At 33.5% G+C, this 27,011-nt stretch overlaps 3 protein-coding genes across 6 annotated transcripts; all 3 read left to right on the forward strand.

Annotated features, from left to right (window-relative positions):
* The first annotated feature begins 8,848 nt into the window (after positions 1–8,848).
* LOC139852057 (uncharacterized) lies at positions 8,849–15,855 on the forward strand. The gene is made up of 21 exons (XM_071841273.1): positions 8,849–8,975; positions 9,476–9,552; positions 9,656–9,733; positions 9,824–9,955; positions 10,059–10,109; positions 10,210–10,353; positions 10,460–10,582; positions 11,139–11,216; positions 11,326–11,412; positions 11,484–11,606; positions 11,709–11,792; positions 12,073–12,171; positions 12,260–12,475; positions 12,562–12,637; positions 12,768–12,871; positions 12,949–13,208; positions 13,338–13,424; positions 13,509–13,739; positions 13,821–13,899; positions 13,988–14,051; positions 15,428–15,855. The coding sequence occupies exons 1-21, from the start codon at positions 8,882–8,884 to the stop codon at positions 15,541–15,543; spliced, it is 2,403 nt and encodes an 800-aa protein (XP_071697374.1). The 5' UTR covers positions 8,849–8,881; the 3' UTR covers positions 15,544–15,855.
* An 800-nt stretch (positions 15,856–16,655) lies between these two features.
* LOC139855169 (triacylglycerol lipase 2-like) lies at positions 16,656–20,601 on the forward strand. Its single transcript, XM_071844414.1, has 10 exons — positions 16,656–17,006; positions 18,576–18,770; positions 18,935–19,042; positions 19,117–19,257; positions 19,326–19,436; positions 19,522–19,665; positions 19,747–19,787; positions 19,916–19,995; positions 20,076–20,171; positions 20,282–20,601. The coding sequence occupies exons 1-10, from the start codon at positions 16,656–16,658 to the stop codon at positions 20,599–20,601; spliced, it is 1,587 nt and encodes a 528-aa protein (XP_071700515.1).
* Positions 20,602–21,329: 728 nt separating this feature from the next.
* On the forward strand, positions 21,330–23,105 carry LOC139855588 (uncharacterized). Of its 4 annotated transcripts, none has more exons than XM_071844827.1 (4): positions 21,330–21,550; positions 22,091–22,168; positions 22,424–22,577; positions 22,841–23,105. In XM_071844827.1, exons 1-3 carry the CDS (start codon positions 21,389–21,391, stop codon positions 22,574–22,576), a joined length of 393 nt encoding a protein of 130 aa, XP_071700928.1. In that variant the 5' UTR covers positions 21,330–21,388; the 3' UTR covers position 22,577; positions 22,841–23,105. The 4 variants fall into 4 exon arrangements, with proteins under 4 accessions (XP_071700928.1, XP_071700927.1, XP_071700926.1 ...); XM_071844826.1 differs by having other exon boundaries at positions 22,878–23,105; XM_071844825.1 differs by lacking the exon at positions 22,841–23,105 and having other exon boundaries at positions 22,424–22,832.
* The last annotated feature ends 3,906 nt before the right edge of the window (positions 23,106–27,011 follow it).

A 27,011-nucleotide genomic window follows, 5' to 3' on the forward strand; every position in this document is an offset into this window, starting at 1 on the left:
CGGGTCACTACAGTCGTCTCCAGATATGGAATACCAATCTCTATTATCTCTGATAGGGATGGCAGATTTATTTCAAGATTCTGGCAGACATTACAACAAGCATTAGGAACTCGTCTCGACATGAGTACTGCCTATCATCCACAAACTGATGGGCAGAGCGAAAGGACGATACAAACGCTTGAAGACATTCTACGAGCACGTGTTATTGATTTCGGAAACAGTTGGGATCGACATCTACCGTTAGCAGAATTTTCCTACAACAACAGCTATCATTCAAGTATTGAGATGGCGCCATTTGAAGCACTTTATGGTAGAAAGTGCAGGTCTCCGATTTGTTGGAGTAAAGTGGGGGATAGACAGATTACGGGTCTGGAGATAATACAAGAAACTACCGAGAAGATCATCCAAATTCAACAACGGTTGAAAACTGCCCAAAGTCGATAAAAGAGCTACGCTGACATTAAAAGAAAAGATATAGAATTTGAAATTGGAGAGATGGTCATGCTTAAAGTTGCACCTTGGAAAGGCGTTGTTCGATTTGGTAAACGAGGGAAATTAAATCCAAGGTATATTGGACCATTCAAGATTATTGATCGTGTCGGACCAGTAGCTTACCGACTTGAGTTACCTCAACAACTCGCAGCTGTACATAACACTTTCCACGTCTCGAATTTGAAGAAATGTTTTGCTAAAGAAGATCTCACTATTCCGTTAGACAAAATCCAAATCAACGAAAAACTTCAATTCATCGAAGAACCAGTCGAAATAATGGATCGTGAGGTTAAAAGACTTAAACAAAACAAGATACTAATTGTTAAGGTTCGATGGAATGCTCGTAGAGGACCCGAGTTCACCTGGGAATGAGAAGATCAGATGAAGAAGAAATACCCGCATTTATTTCCAGAAGATACGTCAACACCTCCAACTGCCTAAAATTTCGGGACGAAATTTATTTAACGGGTAGGTACTGTAGTGACCCGAACTTTTCCATGTTTATATATATATATTAAATGAAATTGTTATTTTACATGATTAAGTGTTTCCAACATGTTAAGCAATCAAACTTGTTAAGACTTGATTAATTGAAATAGGTTTCATATAGACAATTGACCACCCAAGTTGACCGGTGATTCACGAACGTTAAAACTTGTAAAAACTATATGATGACATATATATGGTTATATATATAGTTAACATGATATTATGATAAGTAAACATATCATTAAGTATATTAACAATGAACTACATATGTAAAAACAAGACTACTAACTTAATGATTTTGAAACGAGACATATATGTAACGATTATCGTTGTAACGACATTTAATGTATATATATATCATATTAAGAGATATTCGTACATCATAATATCATGATAATAAAATAATTTAAAATCTCTTTTGATATGATAAACATTGGGTTAACAACATTTAACAAGATCGTTAACCTAAAGGTTTCAAAATAACACTTACATGTAACGACTAACGATGACTTAACGACTCAGTTAAAATGTATATACATGTAGTGTTTTAATATGTATTCATACACTTTTGAAAGACTTCAAGACACTTATCAAAATACTTCTACTTAACAAAAATGCTTACAATTACATCCTCGTTCAGTTTCATCAACAATTCTACTCGTATGCACCCGTATTCGTACTCGTACAATACACAACTTTTAGATGTATGTACTATTGGTATATACACTCCAATGATCAGCTCTTAGCAGCCCATGTGAGTCACCTAATACATGTGAGAACCATCATTTGGCAACTAGCATGAAATATCTCATAAAATTACAAAAATATGAGTAATCATTCATGACTTATTTACATGAAAACAAAATTACATATCCTTTATATCTAATCCATACACCAACGACCAAAAACACCTACAAACACTTTCATTCTTCAATTTTCTTCATCTAATTGATCTCTCTCAAGTTCTATCTTCAAGTTCTAAGTGTTCTTCATAAATTCCAAAAGTTCTAGTTTCATAAAATCAAGAATACTTCCAAGATTGCAAGTTTACTTCCAAGTTTTCTAAATCCATTCCAAGTAATCATCCAAGATCAAGAAACCTTTATTACTTACAGTAGGTTATATTTCTAATACAAGGTAATAATCATATTCAAACTTTAATTCAATTTCTATAACTATAACAATCTTATTTCAAGTGATGATCTTACTTGAACTTGTTTTCATGTCATGATTCTGCTTCAAGAACTTCGAGCCATCCAAGGATCCGTTGAAGCTAGATCCATTTTTCTCTTTTCCAGTAGGTTTATCCAAGGAACTTAAGGTAGTAATGATGTTCATAACATCATTCGATTCATACATAAAAAGCTATCATATTCGAAGTGGTAAACTAGTAATCACTAGAACATAGTTTAGTTAATTCTAAACTTGTTCGCAAATAAAGTTAATCCTTCTAACTACACTTTTAAAATCAACTATACACATGATCTATATCTATATGATATGCTAACTTAATGATTTAAAACCCGAAAACACGATGAACACCATAAAACCGGATTTACGCCGTCGTAGTTACAACCGGGGGCTGTTTTGGTTTGGATAATTAAAAAATATGAAAAACTTTGATTTAAAAGCTATACTTATGGAAAAATGATTTTTCTTATGAACATGAAACCATATCCAAAAATCATGGTTAAACTCAAAGTGAAAGTATGTTTTTCAAAACAGTCATCAAGATGTCGTTCTTTCGACGGAAATGACTACCTCTTTAAAAAATGACTTGTAACTTGTATTTTTGACTATAAACTTATACCTTTTCTGTTTATTTTCATAAAGTCAAGTTCAATACAAAACTGTGGCCGCTTAAATCACTCAAAACGGATTAGAAACGAAGAAATGGCGAGCAAAACAAAATTGGTAAAAACTACTCATTTTAGCTACGTGAAAATTGGTAACAAATCTATTCCAACCATAACTTAATCAACTTGTATTGTATATTATGTAATCTTGAGATACCATAGACACGTATACAATGTTTCGACCTATCATGTCGACACATCTATATATATTTCGGAACAACCATAGACACTCTATATGTGAATGTTGGAGTTAGCTATACAGGGTTGAGGTTGATTCCAAAATATATATAGTTTGAGTTGTGATCAATACTGAGATATGTATACACTGGGTCGTGGATTGATTCAAGATAATATATATATCGATTTATTTCTGTACATCTAACTGTGGACAACTAGTTGTAGGTTACTAACGAGGACAGCTGACTTAATAAACTTAAAACATCAAAATGTATTAAAAGTGTTGTAAATATATTTTGAACATACTTTGATATATATGTACATATTTGTTATAGGTTCGTGAATCGACCAGTGGCCAAGTCTTACTTCCCGACGAAGTAAAAAATCTGTGAAAGTGAGTTATAGTCCCACTTTTAAAATCTAATATTTTTAGGATGAGAATACATGCAGGTTTTATAAATGATTTACAAAATAGACACAAGTACGTGAAACTACATTCTATGGTTGAATTATCGAAATCGAATATGCCCCTTTTTATTAAGTCTGGTAATCTAAGAATTAGGGAACAGACACCCTAATTGACGCGAATCCTAAAGATAGATCTATTGGGCCTAACAAACCCCATCCAAAGTACCGGATGCTTTAGTACTTCGAAATTTATATCATATCCGAAGGGTGTCTCGGAATGATGGGGATATTCTTAAATATGCATCTTGTTAATGTCGGTTACCAGGTGTTCACCATATGAATGATTTTTTATCTCTATGTATGGGATGTGTATTGAAATATGAAATCTTGTGGTCTATTATTATGATTTGATAATATATAGGTTAAACCTATAACTCGCTAACATTTTTGTTGACGTTTTAAGCATGTTTATTCTCAGGTGATTATTAAGAGCTTCCGCTGTCGCATACTTAAATAAGGACGAGATTTGGAGTCCATGCTTGTATGATATTGTGTAAAAACTGCATTCAAGAAACTTATTTCGTTGTAACATATTTGTATTGTAAACCATTATGTAATGGTCGCGTGTAAACAGGATATTTTAGATTATCATTATTTGATAATCTACGAAAAGCTTTTTAAACCTTTATTGATGAAATAAAGGTTATGGTTTGTTTTAAAATGAATGCAGTCTTTGAAAAACGTCTCATATAGAGGTCAAAACCTCGCAACGAAATCAATTAATATGGAACGTTTTTAATCAATAAGAACGGGACATTTCAAGATGTGAAGACGCACCCGTGTCCATGTGCCACCCGGCAGGATGGGCTGTGTAAAAGCATTGAGCCTGTTGTTGATTTATTATTTGATTATGATCTTGAATAACTTTAAGTAATTGAGCATGTGTGTTCATAGATGAATTGTCCGTATTCCACAACAGTTGACCATACATATTCGATTTAATTGAGAATAAATTGCCTTTGATATTGTGGAATAAGAAAAGAAATAAAAAACAAAAAATGCCGACGATATGTGGAATAGGAAAAAAATATGCCGTCGATGTATAGCAATATGTATTGTATATGTAGGATGACGTAATGGATCGATAAAATGGGATAAAAGAAATAATAGTATATATATCCAATTGAGGGATGATGTTGTAGGCTGTAAATGAATTGTTAGAGCTTACGTGTCATATGATGGAAACTCAATAGTGGGACGGTGGCCGGAGGTACACTATTACTAGAGATATTATTTGTTTGAAGCGGTGATTCGTGTTTGAGAAGAATGACGGCTACTGTATGCAAAAATGGTGGTTTAGGATATTTTTAGGTTAAGGCTCGTGATACCATGTTGTGAAGTGAATAGCAATTTGTATTATTGAATTAATCAACTTGGCTTACATAATGTTTGATATATAAATACAAATACTTGCAAAGCCCTAGTAGAGACACAAGCTAAGCCCAATACATAAATAGATGGGCTAAATATAGTCTAACAGTTTTATGCCATGTAATGTGTACATTTTAATTTTATAACCTTACCTTGTTAATTAGAAATTATCTTATCTTCTCGGAAATATATGTAAAAAATGAAGGTGCAGTTTCCTAGACCAACCTTTCATTGATGTCTCTCACGTTCTATATTATAACATTTCAAAGACATTTCATAAGCTGAAGCTAAAGAAATGTATAGTTTATCATCTTTCATTACCTAGAAAAAACTTCAATATTTTGTTCTCACCTATAAAGCTTTACTTCGACGGTTTTGTTCCCTTGTATCTAAACAATAAGTATAAGTAAATAGTCATTGAAACTGCATCAAGAAATTAAGTTTGGTATGAAATTATTAACTTTAGATATCAGCTTTAAGGGACAACTAGTACTTATCCCCCATGGCCTCGACAGTAATGGTTCAAATGTAATATTTTTACTCTGTGTGGATTTATAAAACGGTTAAAGCTATAAATATGTCATATACTTTCAGTTTTGTTCTAATGTATGCTATATACTCAAAAAAATACATTTGTATAAACTTTAAAAATGTGTGTTAATGCAAACAAAATGTGACCGGTTACCTACTACACCAGTAAAACTAATTATATGTCATTTTTTAACTAAAAAAATTAAACAAACAGTCCATGTGGTTTTCTCATTTTGAGTGTACAGTCCCCGAGACTAACGGACGTCAAAAAATTCCGTTAAGTTAAATTATTTTCAAGATTAGTGTTTATAATTTTTGGTGATGAAGATGGTTTGAAGATGGCTAAATAATTGAGGGTGAGAAATATAAATTAAATAAATAAAAAAGTGGAGAAAAATAAAAAGATAAAAATGCCCATGACTCTATTTTAACGGAAAAATCAACGACGTTAACATGTGTGTTAGCCATGGATGTGCACTAATGGTTGTTGTGAACACCGATGGTTCATTTGTGAGAACCATTCCCGTGAGCTTATGGTTAACCATGAGGGGTGTGTGTGTGTGTGTGTGTGTGTGTGTGTGTGTGTGATGTTATAGCATACCAATTGTGTTGTTGTTTAGCATATTATCTTGTTGTTGTTATGCTCATTGTGATGTTTAGTTGTGGTGCTTGTATGCTATGTTGTTTGGTGGTTGCGAGTTAAGTTATATGCGTATGTGTATAATTGTTGCACTCACTAAGCATTGCTTACCCCTCGCGTTATTTACCTTTTTATATGTATTGTTGGTGTGGAGCTACCTAGTTGCTAGGTTAGGGTGGATTAGAGTTGCTCGAGCTTGGTTGATTTAGCTCTTAGATTTTAGCCTTAGTTGGGGATGGACAAATTCCCGGGATCATGCTATTGATATTGGGTTGGGTTGTTGAGTCTTAACCCATATTTTGTTGTATTTGGGTCGAAATTATTAATTCGGTTATGTAATGGTTGTTAATCTTGTGTAGTGATTTAACATCATGTTAAGATGTCTTTTAATGTTAAAACATGTAACGGGCCTGTTTGGGTTGTATTGGAACATTTAAGTAACTTGGTTTGGGATAGAAACGACTTGTCTTTATTCTCGGACAGGGGAAGGATTGTCTACATCTCACCTCCCGCATACACCACTTATGTGGTATTGGGTTTTGTTGTTGTTGTTGTTGTTGTTGTGGACAGAAAGATGTTTTAAAACTGAAAATCTGAAGTTTCAGGTCCGGGGCGCCGCACCTGAGAAATAGTGCGTCGCACCATAACAAAGAAACATTAGAAAAGTTCACTTATGTTAAAATTGACAAATTTAGTTATATGGTGCGCCACACCTGGAATTTGGCGCACCGCACCAGTGTACTGCCGGTAAAAAAATCTTGTCATTTTTCGACTATTGGTTCGAGTTCTTTCAAAACATGCTTGTCCCCAAGCATGTGTAGCAGCAGTGTTCATGGCTAATCGTAGATCATGGCGAACCAAAACGCACCAAAACCTTCCACGATCGAAAACGAACGTGCTTTCAACAATAATCATGAGCTTTCCTCGATCAAAAACGAATGTGAGGTTGGCCACAATAGAGTCAATTCTCCATGAAAAGATTCTGAACTTCAAGAATCTCCTTGGAGACGGAATCACAGCAGTAGTGATGTCAATTGACTTCACAACAGTAGTGAGTTTGAACCCGATTAAACAACGAAAAGATCTTCCCCTGTCAAACACAAACGAACTGCTAACAAGCGTCACAGATTTTTCTCGGTCAAAAATAACTGCAGCATCAACCATGATCATGTCCGGATGATCTCCGTAGTGGTAGCTCTCTGTAAAAATAATACTTTCGACGTAATAGCATGCTACCGGACTATTGTATGGACGACTGCGTTTAGTCTTCCATTTAGGCCACAAATAAAACTCTAACGCATTCGGGATTCGCTCTTTGCAACCCAGCATCCCAAAAAGTTTGCTCAATGGTACTAGCTCTCCGCGATTGACGAAATGAATTGGCCACGTGAATTCACAAGAACTGTTAGTTTTCGTTGCTTCCTTCGGAAAGTTGTGAAGCTCCATTCGTTGTTGCTTGACCCAACAGGTGTAAGCATGTTCATTTCGCACATAAAATTTTCTCGCATATACATTTTCGTTTTCATCCTCTATAAGTGTCGGTGTAGCCTTGTTTTCACCATTTCGATGTGAGCCCAAAGGAAAAACGACAACATCACATTTAGGTTCAATTAAAATTGCATCCACACATTGAAATAGTGTAACCGGCTCATGCATAGAACTTTGTATCTCCTGAACCATATTATCATCACACAATTCTGACTCTGTCAGCGCGTGTGGGAAAACGTCATCAACGGTTTCAGTGTCAACCGTAACCATCTCATCATTTCCAGTGTTTACCGTAACTGGCTCATCATTTGCATCCACAACAATATTTTTCGGAGAGATTAATAAATCGTATATCAATACATCAGTCACCTCTTTATCCTTATCATCCCTCATTGTTTGTTATGCATTGTCGTTCTGCTTGTCCTCCACTATTTGTTCTTCTTGTTTTACAATTTCGTAACTATTTTGCATTTCAAAATCAGTTGTAGGCAATATTTCAATTGTAAAACGTCGCCCACTACATTTATGTCCAGGCGTGTACACTTTGTCACAATGAAGACAAAAGTTTTTCGACAATCTTTCATCTAGCTCCATTTGAGTTATCTACCATTTTGAACTCATTGTATTGCTCTTGTTCACATTATCAAGTAGTGTTGTACGGAGAGTCATTTGAGTGCTAAATTGTGGTGCACTCACAGAAGCCATGGTATTAGATAACGAAGATATATCTTTTATGGATTGGACACTCGCACATGGTGTTGAGATAGAAAGATTTGTTGACTTTCGTTGCACAACCGCTTGCATATCTTCTTGTAAAGCTGCCAAACAATATGCATCGCGAAGATTTTTGGGTCTGAAGAGGATAACGTCTTTCTTAATTTCATACCGTAACCCCGAAACAAATAGTTGAGTACCATAAAAGTCCGTATATTCTACAAAATTTTTCATCTTTTTAAACCAAGCATTAAATTTCTCATAGTACTCCTTAACAGTTCCAATTTGTTTCGGAGGATCTGGAAGAGACATTTTATCTTTAATTGTTATTAAGGATTTTTCGAAATTAACACCTACTAATAATTTTTTTTTAAATTTCATACTTTAATGAAACTCGCAAAAATGTAGGAATTAAACTAGTTGGACTACTTCTTTACTATGTACATTACCCTAAAACAAAAGGCCTCCGTATGTTCGGCCCACGCAACGTCCACAAATCTACGAGTGGGTATATCAAGCGGACCCAATTGTTGCAAATTACAACCCGGCCCGATCTATAAAATATTCGATAAACATTTATTCAATCTCTTTTCTTTTCAAGTCTTAAGTTAGGGTTTATTGCCTCCCTCATTCGTGTTCCGCACCTCCGGCAACAATGGCGGGTGGTTCTAGAGATCAAGTTAATAAATCACACAAAACTCGTTTTGCTTCTAAATCTTCTCGCAACCTTCACAAAACTTGTGTTAAAGGTTCTACTTCTATACTCACGTATTTTGTTTTAACATCTTTTGTTAATTATAATAATTTGAGAAATGATTTGTGCTAAATGTACAGCACCAAGTTAATTTCCTTATAAACTTAACAAGAGTTATGAAAATTTTGAGGAACGATAAGTAGAATATTAGAACAAGTTGCTGATAACTTTCTTGTAAAGGAGTAATTTGTTCACAATGTTGACCTAAGTAGGACAGGGTGATATATATATATGTGTTATACATACGTGTAACAATGTATTTGTTAACATTTCGTTTTGGAAACTTATAAATTTGCATATATGCCATTTATAATTCATAAACCTCTATATATATATGTTATGCTTTACATATATATGAGCTGCTTTAAATTTTTTGGACCTTTTTGTGCCTCATAAGTGACAGACATGTAATACATACCCACTGTGGCTGAACAAATGATAGCTAGTATCAAGTTTTATCTATCCTATGTTTAAATTTGTGTTATTGGAATATAGATAAGAGCAAGATTAGCAAACCTGATCGCAATGTGATGAAGGGAGCTCGGGCTGCTCGTCTGCAACATAGCAAAATGGTAATGTGTAAACTTCATTTTTTAGCTGTGAAAAATCATAATAATTCATATTGAAATTTGATCTGTTAACTATATTCTAAGTTGAATGAATTAAATAATGTAGATGAGAGACCAAAAGAGAGCAGCTCTTATGAAAGAAAAAAGGACTTCAAGTGGAACAACTAGTGCTCCCCGTGTTATTGTGTGTACTTTTTCTTTTAGAATTTATTTACTACACTGCCCTTGTGAATATATATTTGTTTGGGATTTAAAGTTTTAATCTTTTAATCAGGTTATATTTGGTCTATCTGCTTTGACAAATGTAAGCTCGGTAACAAAGGATCTTTTGGCATCATTGTCTAATGAGAATAATGGAAATCAATTCCCAGCAATTGTATCATCTGAGTATAGGCTACGAGCTACAGTATGTTAATATATTTGATATTACTTTCTCATTATTACTTGTTTATCTTCTATTTAAATTTGCAATGGGTGATAATTTCAGTAAACTTTTGGTTTATTTATAGGTTCTTGAAGCACCTCATGGTGATTTAATGGCATGTATGGAGATGGCCAAGGTAGTTAAATTAGCTTTTGTAACACTATATATACATGTTATTATGTTATGGTTTTTTTTTTGGTTGATTGAGTTAAATTATAATTCAAACTTTATTGTAGATTGCAGATTTGATTGTATTTGTGGCTTCTGCTAAATGTTCAAGTGACAAAAGTGGTTCCAATAATTACATAGATGAATTTGGATCTCAGTGTCTGTCTGTGTTTAGATCTCTTGGTTTACCAAGTTCGACTGTTTTTCTTCGAGTAAGTACTTTTAAATGAATTTAATTGCTTATTACATGTTATGTCAAGAAAAAGGTATCTTGATTGTATCGAAAAGGTAATATTTTTTTTATCTGTTTTACTGTAGGATTTACCGTCTGATTTAAAGAAAAGAAATGATTTAAAGAAGACGTGTATTTCTAGCCTTGCAGACCAGTTTCCCGAGGACTGTAAAGTTTACCCGGCAGATACAAAAGACGACTTGCGAAAGGTTAATCTCCCAAATACCAAGAAATAACTTGACTAAGTTGACATCTAATTAGAACGGGCCGATTTTGCCTGTTATTATTTTCAAAGTGGGTCAAATAGCTCAAAAGTTGTCCAAAGTTCTATCTTTATACATAAGTTTTTAATTTGTTGTGATATGAAATTGGATATGGATTAAATTATTATTGAAAAGGTTTAATTTTATTATCATATTTGACATACCAATTTTTATTTATTTTTCCATCCGTCTCAATTTTATTGTCCTCAGACAAAAAAACACACAACTTAATAAAATGTAATCATCACACTATACTTTTTATTTTACAGTTTTACACCTTACTTTCAATCTAACTTATTGTCTTACATGTATACAAAAAGGGTATTAATGAACTTTATCTATCTGTTCTTATTGTCTTACATGTATACAACAAGGGTATTAGCGTTTTTGTATATCTGCCAGTTATTTCATGTTGTTTAACTCTGTCTATTTCATGTTGTTTAACTCTGTCTATTTCATGTTGTTTAACTCTGTCTCTTACTATGTATTGGTTTGTATGTAGTTCTTATCGTTTTACAAGGAACAACGTGTCACAATACCTCATTGGCGTACTCAACGTCCTTACCTCATGTCTCAAAAGGTAATTTTTTTTTTTTGCTTATAAAAAGACTTAAAAAACGTGTATTTGTAAATTTGAAAGTTGTATTTATTTATTATTATGAATTGTAAATTGTATAATATAATTGCAGGTTGACATGGTGGCTGATGGTGCTGGATACTGTACTCTTCTCATCACTGGTTATCTTCGTGCTCGCAATCTCTCAGTCAATCAATTGGTATTTTTTTTATTTTATTTAAAATAAGTTCTGCCACTTTCTGGTTTAGTGTCTAACCTAGTTTTCATCAGGTTCATGTATCAGGTGCTGGGGATTTTCAGTTGGGCAAGATTGAACTTCTTAAGGATCCGTGTTCATTAAATGTGAAAAAACGTGGGGATTTTATGGATGCTGATGAAGTTAATGATTCACAGGTATATATTTCCTTTTAATTTCTGGTAACTTTTCGACATTGTTTGTTTGTTTGTTACTTACTTTATATTGTAATGTAATATTGTATTTTGTAAATTTAACAGGTCATCAAAACTTTGATTCCGGATCCTATGAAGCAAGAACCTTTACTTGTTGAAAATATACCCGATCCTCTAGAAGGCGAACAGGTAATGTCAACATATGTCTTCTTTTATCTTTCTAATTTGTAATTTGTTTTATTTCACCCTTGAGTTTTAACAGAGTACCATTTTTAATCTGTTTTTTTCTACCTATTCTCCTTTTCTATCCTTTTTATAGCCTTTTTTTTTTCCAAATTGTCTTTAGATCACCATTTATAAATTGTTAAGTATTTAAGTCAAATTTTAGATAAATCAAATGTCAACTGTGGTCTTCTGTTAAGTTGATATTTACAGATGGTAAATCTTTTTTTACTTTTTATTTTTATAGACATGGCCAACAGAGGCAGAAATGGCAGAAGCTGATAGACTACATAAAGAAAAGAAGCAAAAAAAGAGGTCTCTTCCTCGGGGTACTTCTGAATATCAGGTTGGTAAATAGTCTAAATAATGTTTTTAATATATTTCCAATTTAATAATGTTATCTTGACATATATGATATGATGTTGAATTTATAGGCTGCTTGGATTGTGGACGATTCTGATGTGTCTGGTTCAGATAGTGAGGATGATGATGGTTCAGATAATGATATGAATGTTGACGAAGGTGAACATGATGAGTTGACTGGTCAAGGTAATGGTGATAATGGTAGGGACTTTGACTTTGAGTTTGACCAGGCTTCACTCAAGCTTAGAGATTCTGACGATGAAACTGAACCTGATTCTATGATAATGGTAGGTTAAGACATCTTTTCGTATAATGTCCTAATAATTTGTACCTTTGCTGCATTGTAAATGAAGTTGTATCATTTGGCTTGCAGGATAATGATAACTTGACGAAGGAGCAGATAGAGGAAGAGATTCTGAAAATAAAAGAGGAACATGCTGAAGACAAAGGTATTGATTATTTCTTAATGAAATACAATGTGCACAATCAGTTATTATATTATTATATATAATCGATGATAATGAAAACATTTTTTTAAAACTTTCCTTGTTCATAACTGTGTTGGTTGTTGCATTTCAGAATATCCAGATGAAGTGGATGCTCCAGTAGACGTTCCTGCTCGAAAACGATTTGCTAAATACAGGGGCTTAAAGTCGTTTCGTACTTCTTCATGGGACCCTAAAGTATACGCTTTATTCAATTTCACACCTTAAATTTCATTGCTTTTAGCTTTTCTTTAACTTTTACCCTTGATTTTCAGGAATCTTTACCTCAAGAATACGCAAGGATTTTCGCATTCGATAATTTCAATAGAACACAGAAACATGTTTTATCTAAAGCTCGAGATATGGAACAAGGAAGTTTAGATGAATGTGTACCTGCAAACTCTTATGTCACACTGCATATCAGTCAAGTCCCAGCTCATATTGCTTCGAAACTATGTGTTTTGGTGAAGACAATGCCAGTTATTGCATGTGGTCTTTTGCAGCATGAATCAAAAATTTCTGTCCTTCACTTCAAGTAAGATAATAAACTTGTGCTTTTTGATTATGCTGTTTTATATAAGATTGAAGCATATAAAATGATAAAAAAATCTCTTTTCTTTTTGGGAAAAAAATGCTTAATAATATGAATGTTTTGTATCTGCAGGATAAAGAAGCATGAGACATACAGTGAACCGATAAAAGCCAAAGAAGAACTAATATTTCATGTTGGATTCAGGCAGTTTGTCACAAGGTAACATTTGTGTTTTACATATGATATATATCAATATCAACTATATACTATATGTTGACAAAAACCTAAAAATTAATGTTGCAGGCCTACTTTTGCGTCTGACAATTTTAATTCAGACAAACACAAGATGGAGAGATTTCTTCACGCTGGACGTTTTTCGATAGCTTCAATATATGCACCAATTTCATTTCCTCCTTCTCCGTTAATCGCTTTGAAGAATAAAGGTGATTCTGTTGCACCTGTACTGGCTGCTGTTGGCTCATTAAACAGTATTAATCCTGATAAGATTATTCTTAAGAGGATCATTTTAACTGGGTAAGAATCACCTCACTTATCTATAAATATCTGAATGTATTATTGTATTACTATGTTTTAATTTGATTATGTATTATACAGTTATCCCCAACGTGTTTCAAAATCAAAAGCGGCGGTAAGATATATGTTTCATAATCCAGAGGATGTGAGATGGTTCAAGGTATGTATTTCTCTGATGTTATTATTACATTGATTTCTAAAGTATGTTTAATTAAATGAGAACCCTTTATTGTTGTTTGTATATATAGCCTGTGGAAGTATGGACAAAATTGGGTCGTCGTGGTCGCATTAAAGAGCCCGTTGGTACACATGGTATGGTTCTATTTGGATTTGCTTTCTTCCATACATGTCTTTCAGGGTTTCATGTTTTTTGGAAGTTATCATGCGATTGTTTCATGGTTTTCATGATGGCTAAGATTAGGTCAATTTTGGCCTTGTTTAATAAAAATGGGCCAATTTAAAACAATATTTTTCTGAAAATTAAATTACAATTCTTCAATTGGGTCAAAAGTCACCCCACATCTATATGTAACAGTACAAAAATGTAACAGGACAAGAATTTGCACCAGGCTACCAAAGCTATGCACCAGTACATTAGCTTATAAGTAATGCATTAATTATTTAACTATTATTTGAAAAATTTATCCGACATGCATTCAATAAATTAACATATCATTTTCCGTCACATATCATATTCTTCAACATTATATCTAACAAATTTTCATTACACATCATAGTCATAAAAAAAATTCCTCAACATCATATCAAATTTTTTTTAAGATAAAACTCATGTAATGAAGATACGACTGGTAAACCCGGTAGAAATACATGATTATGTGATAAATTTCTAGAAACTAGCAAGGTCGTTGGATTGCTAATGTCTTTTGCAACACATACGTAATTCAAAGACGTTTGCGATACTGCCACCCCTGCTTGTTGCATGAAGTTTTATTACATGATCATGTATCTTCTACCGTGTTCACCAGCTGTGTCTTCATTACATGAGTTTTGTTCTAGAAAAAATTAATTTGATATAATGTTTAGATCCTTTATGATGAATATGATGTGTAATGAAAAATTAATTAGATATAATGTGTGATGTAAAATGATATGTTAATTTATTTAATGCGTGTCCAATAAATTTTTCAAAAAGTAGTTGGATAGTGAATGCATTACTTATAAGCTTACATTTTTAGACAATTGCATAGCTTTGACAATTTGGTACAAATTCTTTTTGCTGATTGAATTCTTCGTTGGGTCAAAAGTCACCCCGAATCTATATGTAATTCATACAACCTTTTCGATCCATCTATCCATAAAGAGAGCAGACAATATGAATTTGGTGACATTGTAGTTTTGATGTTATATAACACTGTATTCTATTTCTATTTCAATATATATTGTGAAATGAATTACAAGAGTTTGGATTTTGGCTCATACCAAAGTTTGCTAGTTTGTCCCCATTATCCCAACCCACTTCTGAGTTTTGGCTCATATCCACTTTTTTCTGATATGCCTTTGGGAAATGATGATGGATTGATCTAAAGAAACAAAAGTAGATCATATTTTTTTTTACTTAATGCAATTTTTATTGCTAAAAATGATCACTAATGCGGCTTGTTAACTTACTTCTGCGGGTACAGTTTAAAGACATTCACTGATTCTGAATTTTTTATGCAATTCTTCAGGTGCAATGAAGTGCATATTGAATGGTGTCCTTCAGCAAAACGACACTGTTTGCATGAGTCTATTTAAGCGATCATATCCCATGTGGCCCCAACATTGGTTCCCAATGTCCGCTTGACCTTCACTGTGGATGTTCATCAAGGTTCCTCATGAGTGAAAGCTCATTAAAGAGGGCATGTGTTCGACACTGAGATGGAATGAAGCTTTGGTTCAGATTGGTTACTTGGCTACTGCTGCCACTGTAATCTACCCTAATTTTCCTGCTTAAAGCCGGTTAAATGAAAAGTTTTGGTCTGTAAATTATCTTCTTAGTGCAATTCCAGTATTTATTTAACTTCGGACGACACCCATTAAGATTCTTTCAAATGAATGCTATGTATGCCCATTGGTTTAGTTTATATATGCGAGAATTAAACTGACTTTAATTGAATGTGTTGTGAGGATTTCTGAAAGTTCCTATGTGTCATGATCGATTATCATACATGGTTTGAATCATAGGGTTCAGTATGATGAATTTGATCACCAAGTACCAGTCATCTGGAATTTTGAAATGGTATCTGGTTGTGATAGGATCATTTGTTCGTCGCTATCCTGTATTATATTTTTATTAAATTAAATGTCGTTTTTTACAATGATTGTATCGAAATGACCAAATCTTGTTACTTGCATAACGAAGTTGTAGAAGATTTAACACACTCCATTGTCATTGCTGTAACATCTAATAATTAGGTACAACCGTACAAATGCCATCTTAAACTTTGGACATTTTAGACTTTGTAATATTTAACGATCATTGATTTTTGAAAAAAGTTTATTCATTTTATGAAGGTACGGTCTTTCTACATATTTTGACAATTTTAATAGTTAATTGGTCTCATGTATGAGAGATTCACGAGTACGCGTACTCTTAGCTTAAACATGTACAATTACAATTAGAAGTATTTTAGGAGTGTACTTGCAATTTTTTGTGAAGACAGACTTGATGAATAATGGTTTAATTCTTTTTTTCAAACCTAAATTTAGAACTATCGATTAGCCGATTGGCATCATGAGTTCTTGTCTAGATTATCGCATCATTGGAGACCTAACAACTGATTAATCTTGGGTGACTCGTCAATCATTGCAAATGTCACGTGATAGATAATATTTTGCTTCCTCTCCTTGTAGTCGACTTCAACTCTTCAAGTGATTTCCCTTTTCTCTTTACAAGATAGGATTGACATAATTGTTATGGATCGTATGCACAAAGAACAAGTCACACCTAATGCAACATGTGGTTATGTCTTCTCAGAATACGTGGATCGTGGTTTTTACAACACTGCTACACAGACATTGCAAGTTATGAGTATACAAATTATGTCATCCGAACAAGATATTGGTGAAAACTTACAATTTTTCGAGGGTGAGTTCAAATACGCAGAAGATTTAGAAGCTAAATTTAGAGTGTTGGACCTTTTTAAAGACTCCAATGAGAATGTTGCTGTAGCCCTTTTGAACTTGAGATGGCGCGCTATAATGGGGAACTCGATTTCTTGGTCAATTGATCAGAGCCAGTCGGCTCTCGGCTACAAACAAATTGATGTAAAACATTACATTTTGCTTGCTCAATTTTTTCTATATCAAAGCATCAGGAATAGTAGAAATTGCACTAAAAAGGATTTGCACATATGTATTTGTATCCACATAAAATGTGGTGCGTATTGTATGTGTATTATGAGGCAATAATTGTTGGAGATAATCGGTTAAGGAAATGCAAAGTAGTCCCACATCGGAAACTGATAGAAAGAAATGTATGTATATAAGCTTATGAGAACCTCACTCTATCACCAATTGGTTTTAGAGTAATGTGGAACTCATGAGCTTACATGTTGTACATGTTGGTGGACCTGAAACGATTCTACACGTGGTATCAGGGATATTCATTTGTCTTAATGGTAGTATATAGTATATTATATAGGTGTAAGAATATAAATAATTGATAATAAGTAAAATTAGCAACCATGTAAATGCTAAAGTCATTTAGTTTAATGACTTGTGAAACCACAGAGTTCGACATTCCCTTCACCTTGTGTTTTCGGGCTAGGGGTTAGGTCATGGGTTCGAGTCTCGCTCTGCCCATCCTATTAATTAATCTGCACGAAATATGGATATCCAGATTGACCACAGGGGGATTTTCTCCGGGATCCATTCAGGATTCAAACCTGGTCCGCCTGCCACTTGGGATGGTTAAAGGATCGGGTTTCTGTAATGCGATTCGGGTTTCCTCCCGAACGCGTGTGTATGCAAATGATGAATTTCGTTGAAATAAATGATACACTGATGCAAAGTTTGCCGTTAAAAAAAAAATACTTTCTTATAATAAGTAGTTAGAAGAGGAAAACCACCTTACCTCAAAAGAAATATAGAGTTTTAGAGATTTATGATTGAGTAGGTTTCTATGTTGACCCAACGTATTTATTAAGTTAATTATATTTTTTTATTAATTTCAGTTATTAATAAATCATTAACAGATAATTTTTTTTTTTTTTTTTAAGTCTTGAAAATATTATTTTGACTTTAAGTACTTTATATTACAAGTAAAATACTTTTCTTCTAACACTGAAGTTTTCTTTTAAGTCTTGGAAATATTAATTAAGTACATTTACGTTTAATAAAAATCAAATCATTATCATTAACTGTATATATTATGCAATTTAATTCTTTTATATGGATAACCTTCTTTTATTCCATAGTTACAATAAGAATATATTACTGTTAGTTACGAACGCATATATTTTCGTGTTATTACACACAAATATAACTAGCTAAGTGTGCAGTGTGGTTAAGTTTTAAACTACAGCTGGTCTCAACGTTCATGACCAAATATCCTAATTTACCTCCTCTACATATATAATAATCTATATTTACTTTAAGGAATTATCTACAATGACATTATTTTAGGACTTAATTGATCACGTAAACATAGAAACTCTTCCAATTACACGTCATAATGTAAATAAGTATGTCTTATCGACACTTCGAGATTGATATCATACTAGAGGCCTACTCACAATAACATGATAGGAACCGTGATTACAAATTTGCTCTTATCTCAATGTCATTGGCATTAATTGCTCTATATATAAGATGTGGTATGATTCAATGGTGTAGAAGGAACACACAAACACAATTATGGCTTATACACGTACCACTGCTTTTATTCTTCTTGTAATATTATGCTTATTCTCGGTATCAAGAGCTGTTCGTAACCTGAATTCATTCAACGAACAACGTGACTCGGTTGATGACGTTGGTATATGTAGCTTACTCATCGAGAAACAAGGCTATACATGCGAAGAACACACGGTACGTATTAATTCCTAATCACTCAGATTTATAATATCCTAGACAATATAACACCATATTGGAGAGAAATGAACAGAAGGGGAAGGATATACATAACGTACTGTTCTTTGTGTTTGGGAATTAAGAAAGATATATAACCTATGTTTTTTGTGTTATTGTTTTAGGTGACAACAAAAGATGGTTACATACTCAGCATGCAGCGGATTCCAGCAGGACGGGGAGGTAAAAAAGCAGACAAGCCTCCAGTTTTGTTACAACATGGGCTGTTTATGGTAAATTATCTATCTATTTAAACATTATAATTAGAGTATATTGTGTGAATCTAAAGTTTGATCACATTTGGCAGGACGGCGCGACATGGGTTTTATACTCTCCGGATGAATCTTTAGGGTTTGTTTTGGCAGATAACGGGTTTGATGTGTGGATATCAAACACACGTGGAACTAAATATAGTCGTTCCCATACTTCGCTTAGTCCTAATGATCCGGTATACGATTTTTAAGATGTTAAATGTTAATGGTATGGAGTCTAATATTTTTAATCTACAATTTGCAGGCATTTTGGGAATGGTCTTGGGACGAATTGGCCTCCTTTGATCTTCCCGCTTTAATCCAATATGTGCACGATCAAACGGGCCGAAATTTACATTATGTGGGTCATTCTTTGGTAAGTACTAAAACACTTTTTATGATACTTAGGTGGTCATATTTATCATTTTTGTGCCTTGATGTGAAATATGATGATCCGTTAGGGAACGTTGGTAGCATTTTCCGCGTTTTCAAAAAACCAGACAATAAACTTGTTGAGATCAGCTGCGTTGCTCAGCCCAATTGTGTACTTAGGACAGGTGTCATCAACTGTCGCAAGGGCTGGTGCCAACACTTTTCTAGGCGAGGTAAATATCATTCGTATTACTTTTTAAGAATCAAATTTAAGAAATAAAATACAATCTAATTAGCGATCCCTATTGTAACAGGAGGCATACTGGATGGGTCTCCATGAATTTGCTCCAAAAGGGTAAGATAGACATATCATATCATATCCAAAATGAAATATTGCATTTGTTAATTATGTATGCACATTATCAAATGTCTTAAAACACATTAACAATACTAAAATAAATGTACTTTCTCAAATTTATGTAGACAAGCTGCTGCTAATTTTTTGAGTGGTATCTGCAATATGCCATACAGCGACTGCACTAACTTGATGACCTCATTTACAGGTATTTTAGACGATTAACTACATATATGTTATGTTAAAACATCAAACATGATAGAATTATGAGTTTTGTTGTGAATGCAGGACCAAATTGTTGTCTGAACTCTTCAATGACAGATAATTTTCTTAAATACGAACCACAATCCACCTCAACTAAGAACCTGATCCATCTCTCTCAAAGTAAAAACAATTCTATAAATACTTTAAAACAATATACATATACATATATATATATTATTTTAAATTACGAATTAATATTTGGTTTATATTGTGATTGAAATTTTGTGCAGTGGTCAGAAGTGGGATTATAGCAATGTATGATTATGAAAATGCGTATATTAATCAAATGCATTACAATCAGCCTGTGCCTCCATTTTATGACATGAGAAGCATACCTAAAGATTTTCCAATGTACTTGAGTTATGGAGGGTTGGACGAGCTCTCTGACGTGGCAGATGTCAATACGTTACTTTATGTTCTCAAGGATCATGACACGGATAAGCTAGTTGTACAATTCAGGAAGGAATATGCACATGCTGATTTTATTTTTGGTGTGAATGCTAAAGATGTTATCTATGATCCTGTAATGGCTTTCTTCAAGCTCCATTAGAATTATTGTTAGTGATATAAGTTGTTAATTTTTACATATATGATTTTTAAATAAGTATATGATATGACATAGCTATTGTGTTAATGATTGTTGATTAGTATGAAGAGTGAGAATTATTATCATCTTTGTTTATTTAACAAGCACTATCAAGGTAATGATCATTCTAGTATGTCCTTTGTCATTCCCTTTTCCATACTTTTACGGCTCTAGTTATTAAGTCGACGTCAAGTGTTGATTTATTGACAACTTGACTGACTCTTAAAGCCTAAAGTAAATTTCAGTCAGGATTTAAAACCAATGTAAATTTGATTTTACCATTTTCATGGCGTCTCAATTTTTTTTTTTTTTTAAAATTTCCTACTTATTGGCCGGGGGTCCACTCGGAAGTAATCTCTCTATCCGTCGAATAGAGAGAGATGACTTTCTCTACTTTTGAGAGTGTTTTCACTCTGGGTGGAGAAATAAATTGTCTTTATTCTCGGATAGGAGAATAATTGTCTACATCTCACCTCCTCATACACTACTTATGTCGTATTGGTTTTTGTTGTTGTTGTTTTTTGTTTTCCATACTTTAATTTGTACCATGCTTAGTATTCAGTTAAAAGTTCAAGGGGGGTAAATTGCAAGTCCTTGTAAAATGAAGGGCTAAAGTGTGTGATAAATGAATCACGAATCAGGGAGTAAAATGGTACGCTAGCTAGGGCTTTATGTTAGACTAATCGGAGTTTTACTGGTTGGGGTTTTGTATGCAAGATTAAATCGGTTTGAATTCTTGTTAACTAGAAAAATGAAATCGGTGGTTGGAATGGTGGTTTCTAACAAAATGCAGAAATCGGTGGTAGTTGCGGTTGATAGACTGTTTCATAACAAACTTTACAATCGTTACGTCAAACGTACCTCCAAATTCATGGCTCATGATGAACAAAATCAGTGCAATATTGGCGATCGTGTATGTTTCTATTCTTATATAACAATTCTGTTTTGTCAATAGGTCCTTTTGTAACCTAATCCTCTTTTGTTAGTGAAACTCTAAATTAATATGAATAAAATAATTAAAAATGAATAATTTGTGAAGCTTTAACATTCTGTCATAATTTTGATTAACACTTAACTTTGGAGTCACTCAGTTAGTAGTGTATTGGAAATTATATAATATTGTGTACATTTGAATCGTGCTAAAAGGATTGAACATATCCTATTTAATTTTATGAACATATAGATATAGATTATAGAAGAACGAAATAAAGTGAGTGAAGGTAAGCTCAAATGTATGGATTGATGTGATTAAATGATTTTAAGTATAATAATTGGAGTCTTTTTTTCTTGAAAGATTATTTATCGACTCGCATTTGATATTATGATATATAGGAAAGATTTCTACTAGATATGTAACCCCTTTGTTTATACTGATTGAGAATAAACAATGTAACGTTGAAGAACCTTTGGTAATAGTTGAATTTGATGCAGAAATTAATTACATTATATTTAGTTTGATTTCAGAAACGGTGGTAGAATGGAACTAATCCTTGGAGTTGTAGCTTTGGGAGTTGGAACATCGTATAATAATGTGTCTATGTGTTACCATTTATTAGACTAATTAGAGTGTTGATAAGAGCTAGAGGTATGCAATTAGTGAGTAAATCAAACTTGTGAATACAATTGAGCTCTAAAAGTGTCAACATGGAGTTAATGCTCCTGATAATGAATGTTGCATATGGAACAATGTCCATTAACGCTCCTTAGTTTGTTGTTTGAAACCACTCCCATACATTGTTTCTATAACTAAAGCTTTTACATGTTTGTATAAAACTTCATTTTCCAGGTTAAGTTAGATCCTTCCAGACCATTGAGCAAACGGAAGAACTGGGTTGTTGCTGAGATTGTGAAGAAAGCACGCATATATACACCGGTATCAGCTGCAACTCCTGGTGATCAAGGCAGCAAGACAGCCGTAACGGGATCATCTTCATCTTAAGGTTTGTATAAGGAAATATATATGCTCATCTTTATAGAAATGCCACTAGAGGCAAATAAAAAACCTAACGTGTTGTAATTCGTGCATTAAGGGTCCCCTGTGTACTAGAATGAATGCTGAAATGTTTGGTATTCTAATCTGCAAATATAACGTACCTATTAACTTTTGAGGATGTTTTAAGAATTTTTTGTTTTAAGAATTTTTTTTGTTTGGTCGGTTCCCTCACTACTATAGCCCATGCAGTATAAAATGCATTTTTTTTAGTATTTTCAGAAAGTCTTATGCTTCTTCTGCATATCAGGTGAAGACTGAACTCGGTAAGAATGTTGTATGACCTAGTTGCATAAAATCTGCTGCAGCTAAACCAAAGAGAGAACTATAGATATATTGATTGTAGCTGCCCTGAATTGTTTTGCAGTGTTTTCTTTCTTGATTTATTTTGTAGAATATAATAATCTCTACTTAACTCTGTTATGTGTCAAGTTTTTGATACATTTTACCACTAAGATTAGTGCACATTTTGAAGAAAATAAGGTCAAATTACTATGATTGCTCAACTTTTGGCATCTAGGTATACATGATCACCAATTTAATCGTCCTCCAGTACATGAAATGTAATGTTTTAATAATGTCAATTAATTTTCAGAGTGATAAGTTTTAGTGAGTCCTTCCTAATGAGTATTCTATTTTTCTTCTTCATATTCAGTGATTTTTGTGATATCAACTTAGGAGTGGAAATCTCTTTGTGTTTATACAATGATGCATCACAATAATAAGTTAACAGTTGTTAAAGTTGCTGTATGACTGTACTGTGTAAGTAAATGAGTTGATTTTAATTAGACCAATATATTAGACTTGTTCTTGTTGAATAGAAAATTAATTTATATGATGAACATGGGTTCATTTAGATGCAGTAATAAGCTGACTTTGGAAATCAATTTAGGTCCAAAATCTTCATTTGAACGAGCTACTAAAGTGTCTAACGGTGTCACGGCTGTGCCGTCCAGACATGATTAGTTTTTTCACTTCGTGAAATATCGGGTTTCTTATGGGCTAAAATTAACCCTAATGTTAAATGTAATGAACTGTTAACTATCAACAACAAATGTGATTATAGATTAAGGTTGAATACAAATTAAGATTTTATCAAATTCAGAAGTCAAAGAGAAACTCTAGATTAAGGTTGAATACAATTCAAGATTTTATCAAATTCAAAAGTTAAAGAGAAACTCTGCAAGCAAGTTCAGTTTGAAAATGGAGGTTGAAATTATGCACATACATGTAATTTACATACATAGGTTCTCATGTGAAAAGAAACTTCAGATTTAGTGAAGAGTAGGGGAGGTTATAGATGCACAAACCGGATAAAAAACCGGATTCGGACAAAAAAAAACCGGATTTTTTTGTCCGGATTTTTCGGAACCGGTTCCGGATCCGGTTCCGGTTCTCGGCGTCGGATTTTTTTCGGATTTTTTTCCGGAACCGGTTCTTTTTCGGATCTCGATCGGATTTTTTCGGATTTTTCTTGGACTAGGATTCGATTTTGCGAATTATATTTTTACCGGTTCTATTTTTTTAACGTTTGACAACAATAATATAATCGGTATAAAGAAAAGTTATAATGCTCAACTGCTTAACACAATAGATAATATAAATAACAATATTCGAACAATACAATTATATAAATAACACTTTTATTCGAACGATACAATAATAAAAATAAAAACACTTTTATTCGAACAATACAATTATAATTAATACATTTCGAGCTTCGGCATGGCCATCACCCAATAATGTATTAAGACTAAAGTATATCGAGCTTCGGCATGGCCATCACCCGTTATACTTTAGTCGTCAAATGACCCAAATGTGTTATCTTGTTGAGCGCGTTGAGGATGGTGCCTTCGATCGTAGTCTTCAAAAGCGGGGTCATCAACTAGAGAAAGGTAAGCTTGTTGGTAACCCGATACATTCATTTCGGTTTGGTCCATATCAAACGGTTCATAGTCACCTTCATCCACTTCGTTTAGTTCATTGTCGGAATTCTCTTCGGTTGTTGTAGGTGATAATCCCGCTAAATTTTCTTCAAACTCTATACATTCTTCAATGTCGTTATATAACGGACCTTCTAATGAAGTTTGATCTTGTATCCTATCTACCCCATCCAAATAATCTTTCAAACATACACATACTTTCACAGCTTGGGGGGTAAGTCTTGACCTTCTTTCCGATATAATTCGACCACTCAAAGAAAAGGCCGATTCGGAAGCTACGGTTGAAGCTTGAACGGTAAATAAGTCACGAGCCATAATGCTTAATATTGGATATGTGTCTTGTTTTGTTTCCCACCATTTTAAAATGTCAAGGTTGTTAAATTGTTCTTCACTCATGTTTAGTGCAAAGTTTGCCATCTTATAATTTCCCAACTCGCTTGTGGGTGCCGATGTTCGTGCGCGTTTGGAAGCGTCTTCACGTACCAAGTTAAAAAGACTTATTTTGAGGTCTCGGCTCCTTCGAGAAGATGATCCGGGTTGGTCAACAATTGGGTTTGATTGTCGACCATATTTTGTTGCATAAATACCAAACATATTCTCAAAAACATCATTAAAAGCGTGTACTTGGTTCAAAAGGTAGTTGGGTTCGGCATCAAAAACACCATGCACACAATCAAAGTTGGTATATATTGTTGTCATCAATCGTTCAACCCCATTAAAATTTAATCGTGGGTCAAGTGCGGCCGCACATAAAAATACCTTCGGTATCTCTCCAAAATATTTTTTTAGTTTTTTTCTTATATGAAAAATCGCTTGTCTAAAAATAACATTATTTGAGTCCGCAAATTCGCATATTTTTTCCGTCATTATATAAAATTGTTCTAAAACTAGTACGCTAGTTGGGTAATAAACACCCGATAACATTGTTGATGCCTCTTTAAAAACTTGTAAAAAACTTGTTAATGATTCCAAGTCATCCCATTCGTCGTCACTAATTGGTTCGGAAAATCCCTTTCTAAGTAGTTTTCTATTAAAAGCGATTAACGTTTCTTTTTGACGTAAAATATTTTCGAACATTAAACAAGTAGAATTCCATCTTGTATTATTATCAAAATAAGGACCTAACCAAGTGCCATGACAATCTTTAACAAAAGCCTTATAGTTATGATGTCGTGCGCTGCTCGTACGATAAATCGTTACTAATAATCTTCTAAATTTTTCTTTTAATGAAGAACAAAAAGTTAAACAATCTTGAACTCCCAAGTTTATAATATGAGCAACACAACGTGTATGAATAAATGCACCATTTAAAATCGATCTAAGTGCAATTTTTAACTCACTTATGGCCGCATCATTATTAGATGCATTATCTAGCGAAATTGTAAAAACTTTATCGATTAAATTATATTCTTCTAAAGTGTCTTGTAACGCTTTTTTTATATTATTACCGTTATGTGGATAACCAAATATTTTAAAATCGATAACACGTTTCATTAAAAGCCACGAATCGGGATTAAACCAATGAGCGGTAACGGCTAAATAAGAATTTGCCGTTCCATGTGGTGCGCTCCAAACATCACAAGTTATAGAAACCCTATGTTTATATGTTCGAAAACCTTCAATTATTTCAGTTTTAGCTTTTTTTCATAATTTAAAAGCGTCACGTCTTAAGGTAGAACGACTTACATTGCTATATCGCGGTTGTAGTCGATTCCGAATTAGCTCCGTAAGCCTTGGATTGTCGAAGTGGTTGAAAGGAAGCGCTTGTTGAATGACAAACCTTGACAAATCTTGCCGAAGAGCTTCGGCATCGTATTCAAAAATCGAACCATCGGCCCGCATTGTTTGTTGTCTCGGGTCTTGCCTTGCACTACAACTTTTGTCAAGATGTTTTCTTAACGTTGTATTACCCGAAACACCCATGAACTTCATACATTGTGTACAACGAGCTTTTTCCGCACCATCCTTCATTACACACAACTCGAATTTGGACCAAACGTCCCCTTTTCGCTTTGTTTCTTTTTTGTAATCAATATCGGCCGTAGTGTAGCCTTGTGAAGATGTTCCAACGGAAGCGGAACCGGAAACGGAAGCTTGTGAATTATCCATTATGGGATAATTAGACTAGAGATTAGAGAATATTTAGTGATTTAGAAATAAATATGAGAATGTTTGTTGGTGCATTTTCAACCAAGGCATTACCATGTATTTATAATGGACTTTGTGGGGTTAAAATGGAAAAAAAAAAACTCAAAAAACTGCAAAAAAAAGGCTGAAATTGCAAAAAAAAAAAAAAAAAAAAAAACGGCTAGTTTTTTAAAAAACCGGATCGGATCCGGATCCGGATCCAAACGGATCGGATAAAATCCGGTTTATATCCGGGAAAAATCCGGTTTTCTTGAAAAACTGGATCCGGGTGGAACCGGATCGGATCTCGGATC

This window comes from Rutidosis leptorrhynchoides, chromosome 6 (genome assembly GCF_046630445.1).
Source record: "Rutidosis leptorrhynchoides isolate AG116_Rl617_1_P2 chromosome 6, CSIRO_AGI_Rlap_v1, whole genome shotgun sequence".
Classification (NCBI taxonomy): domain Eukaryota; kingdom Viridiplantae; phylum Streptophyta; class Magnoliopsida; order Asterales; family Asteraceae; genus Rutidosis; species Rutidosis leptorrhynchoides.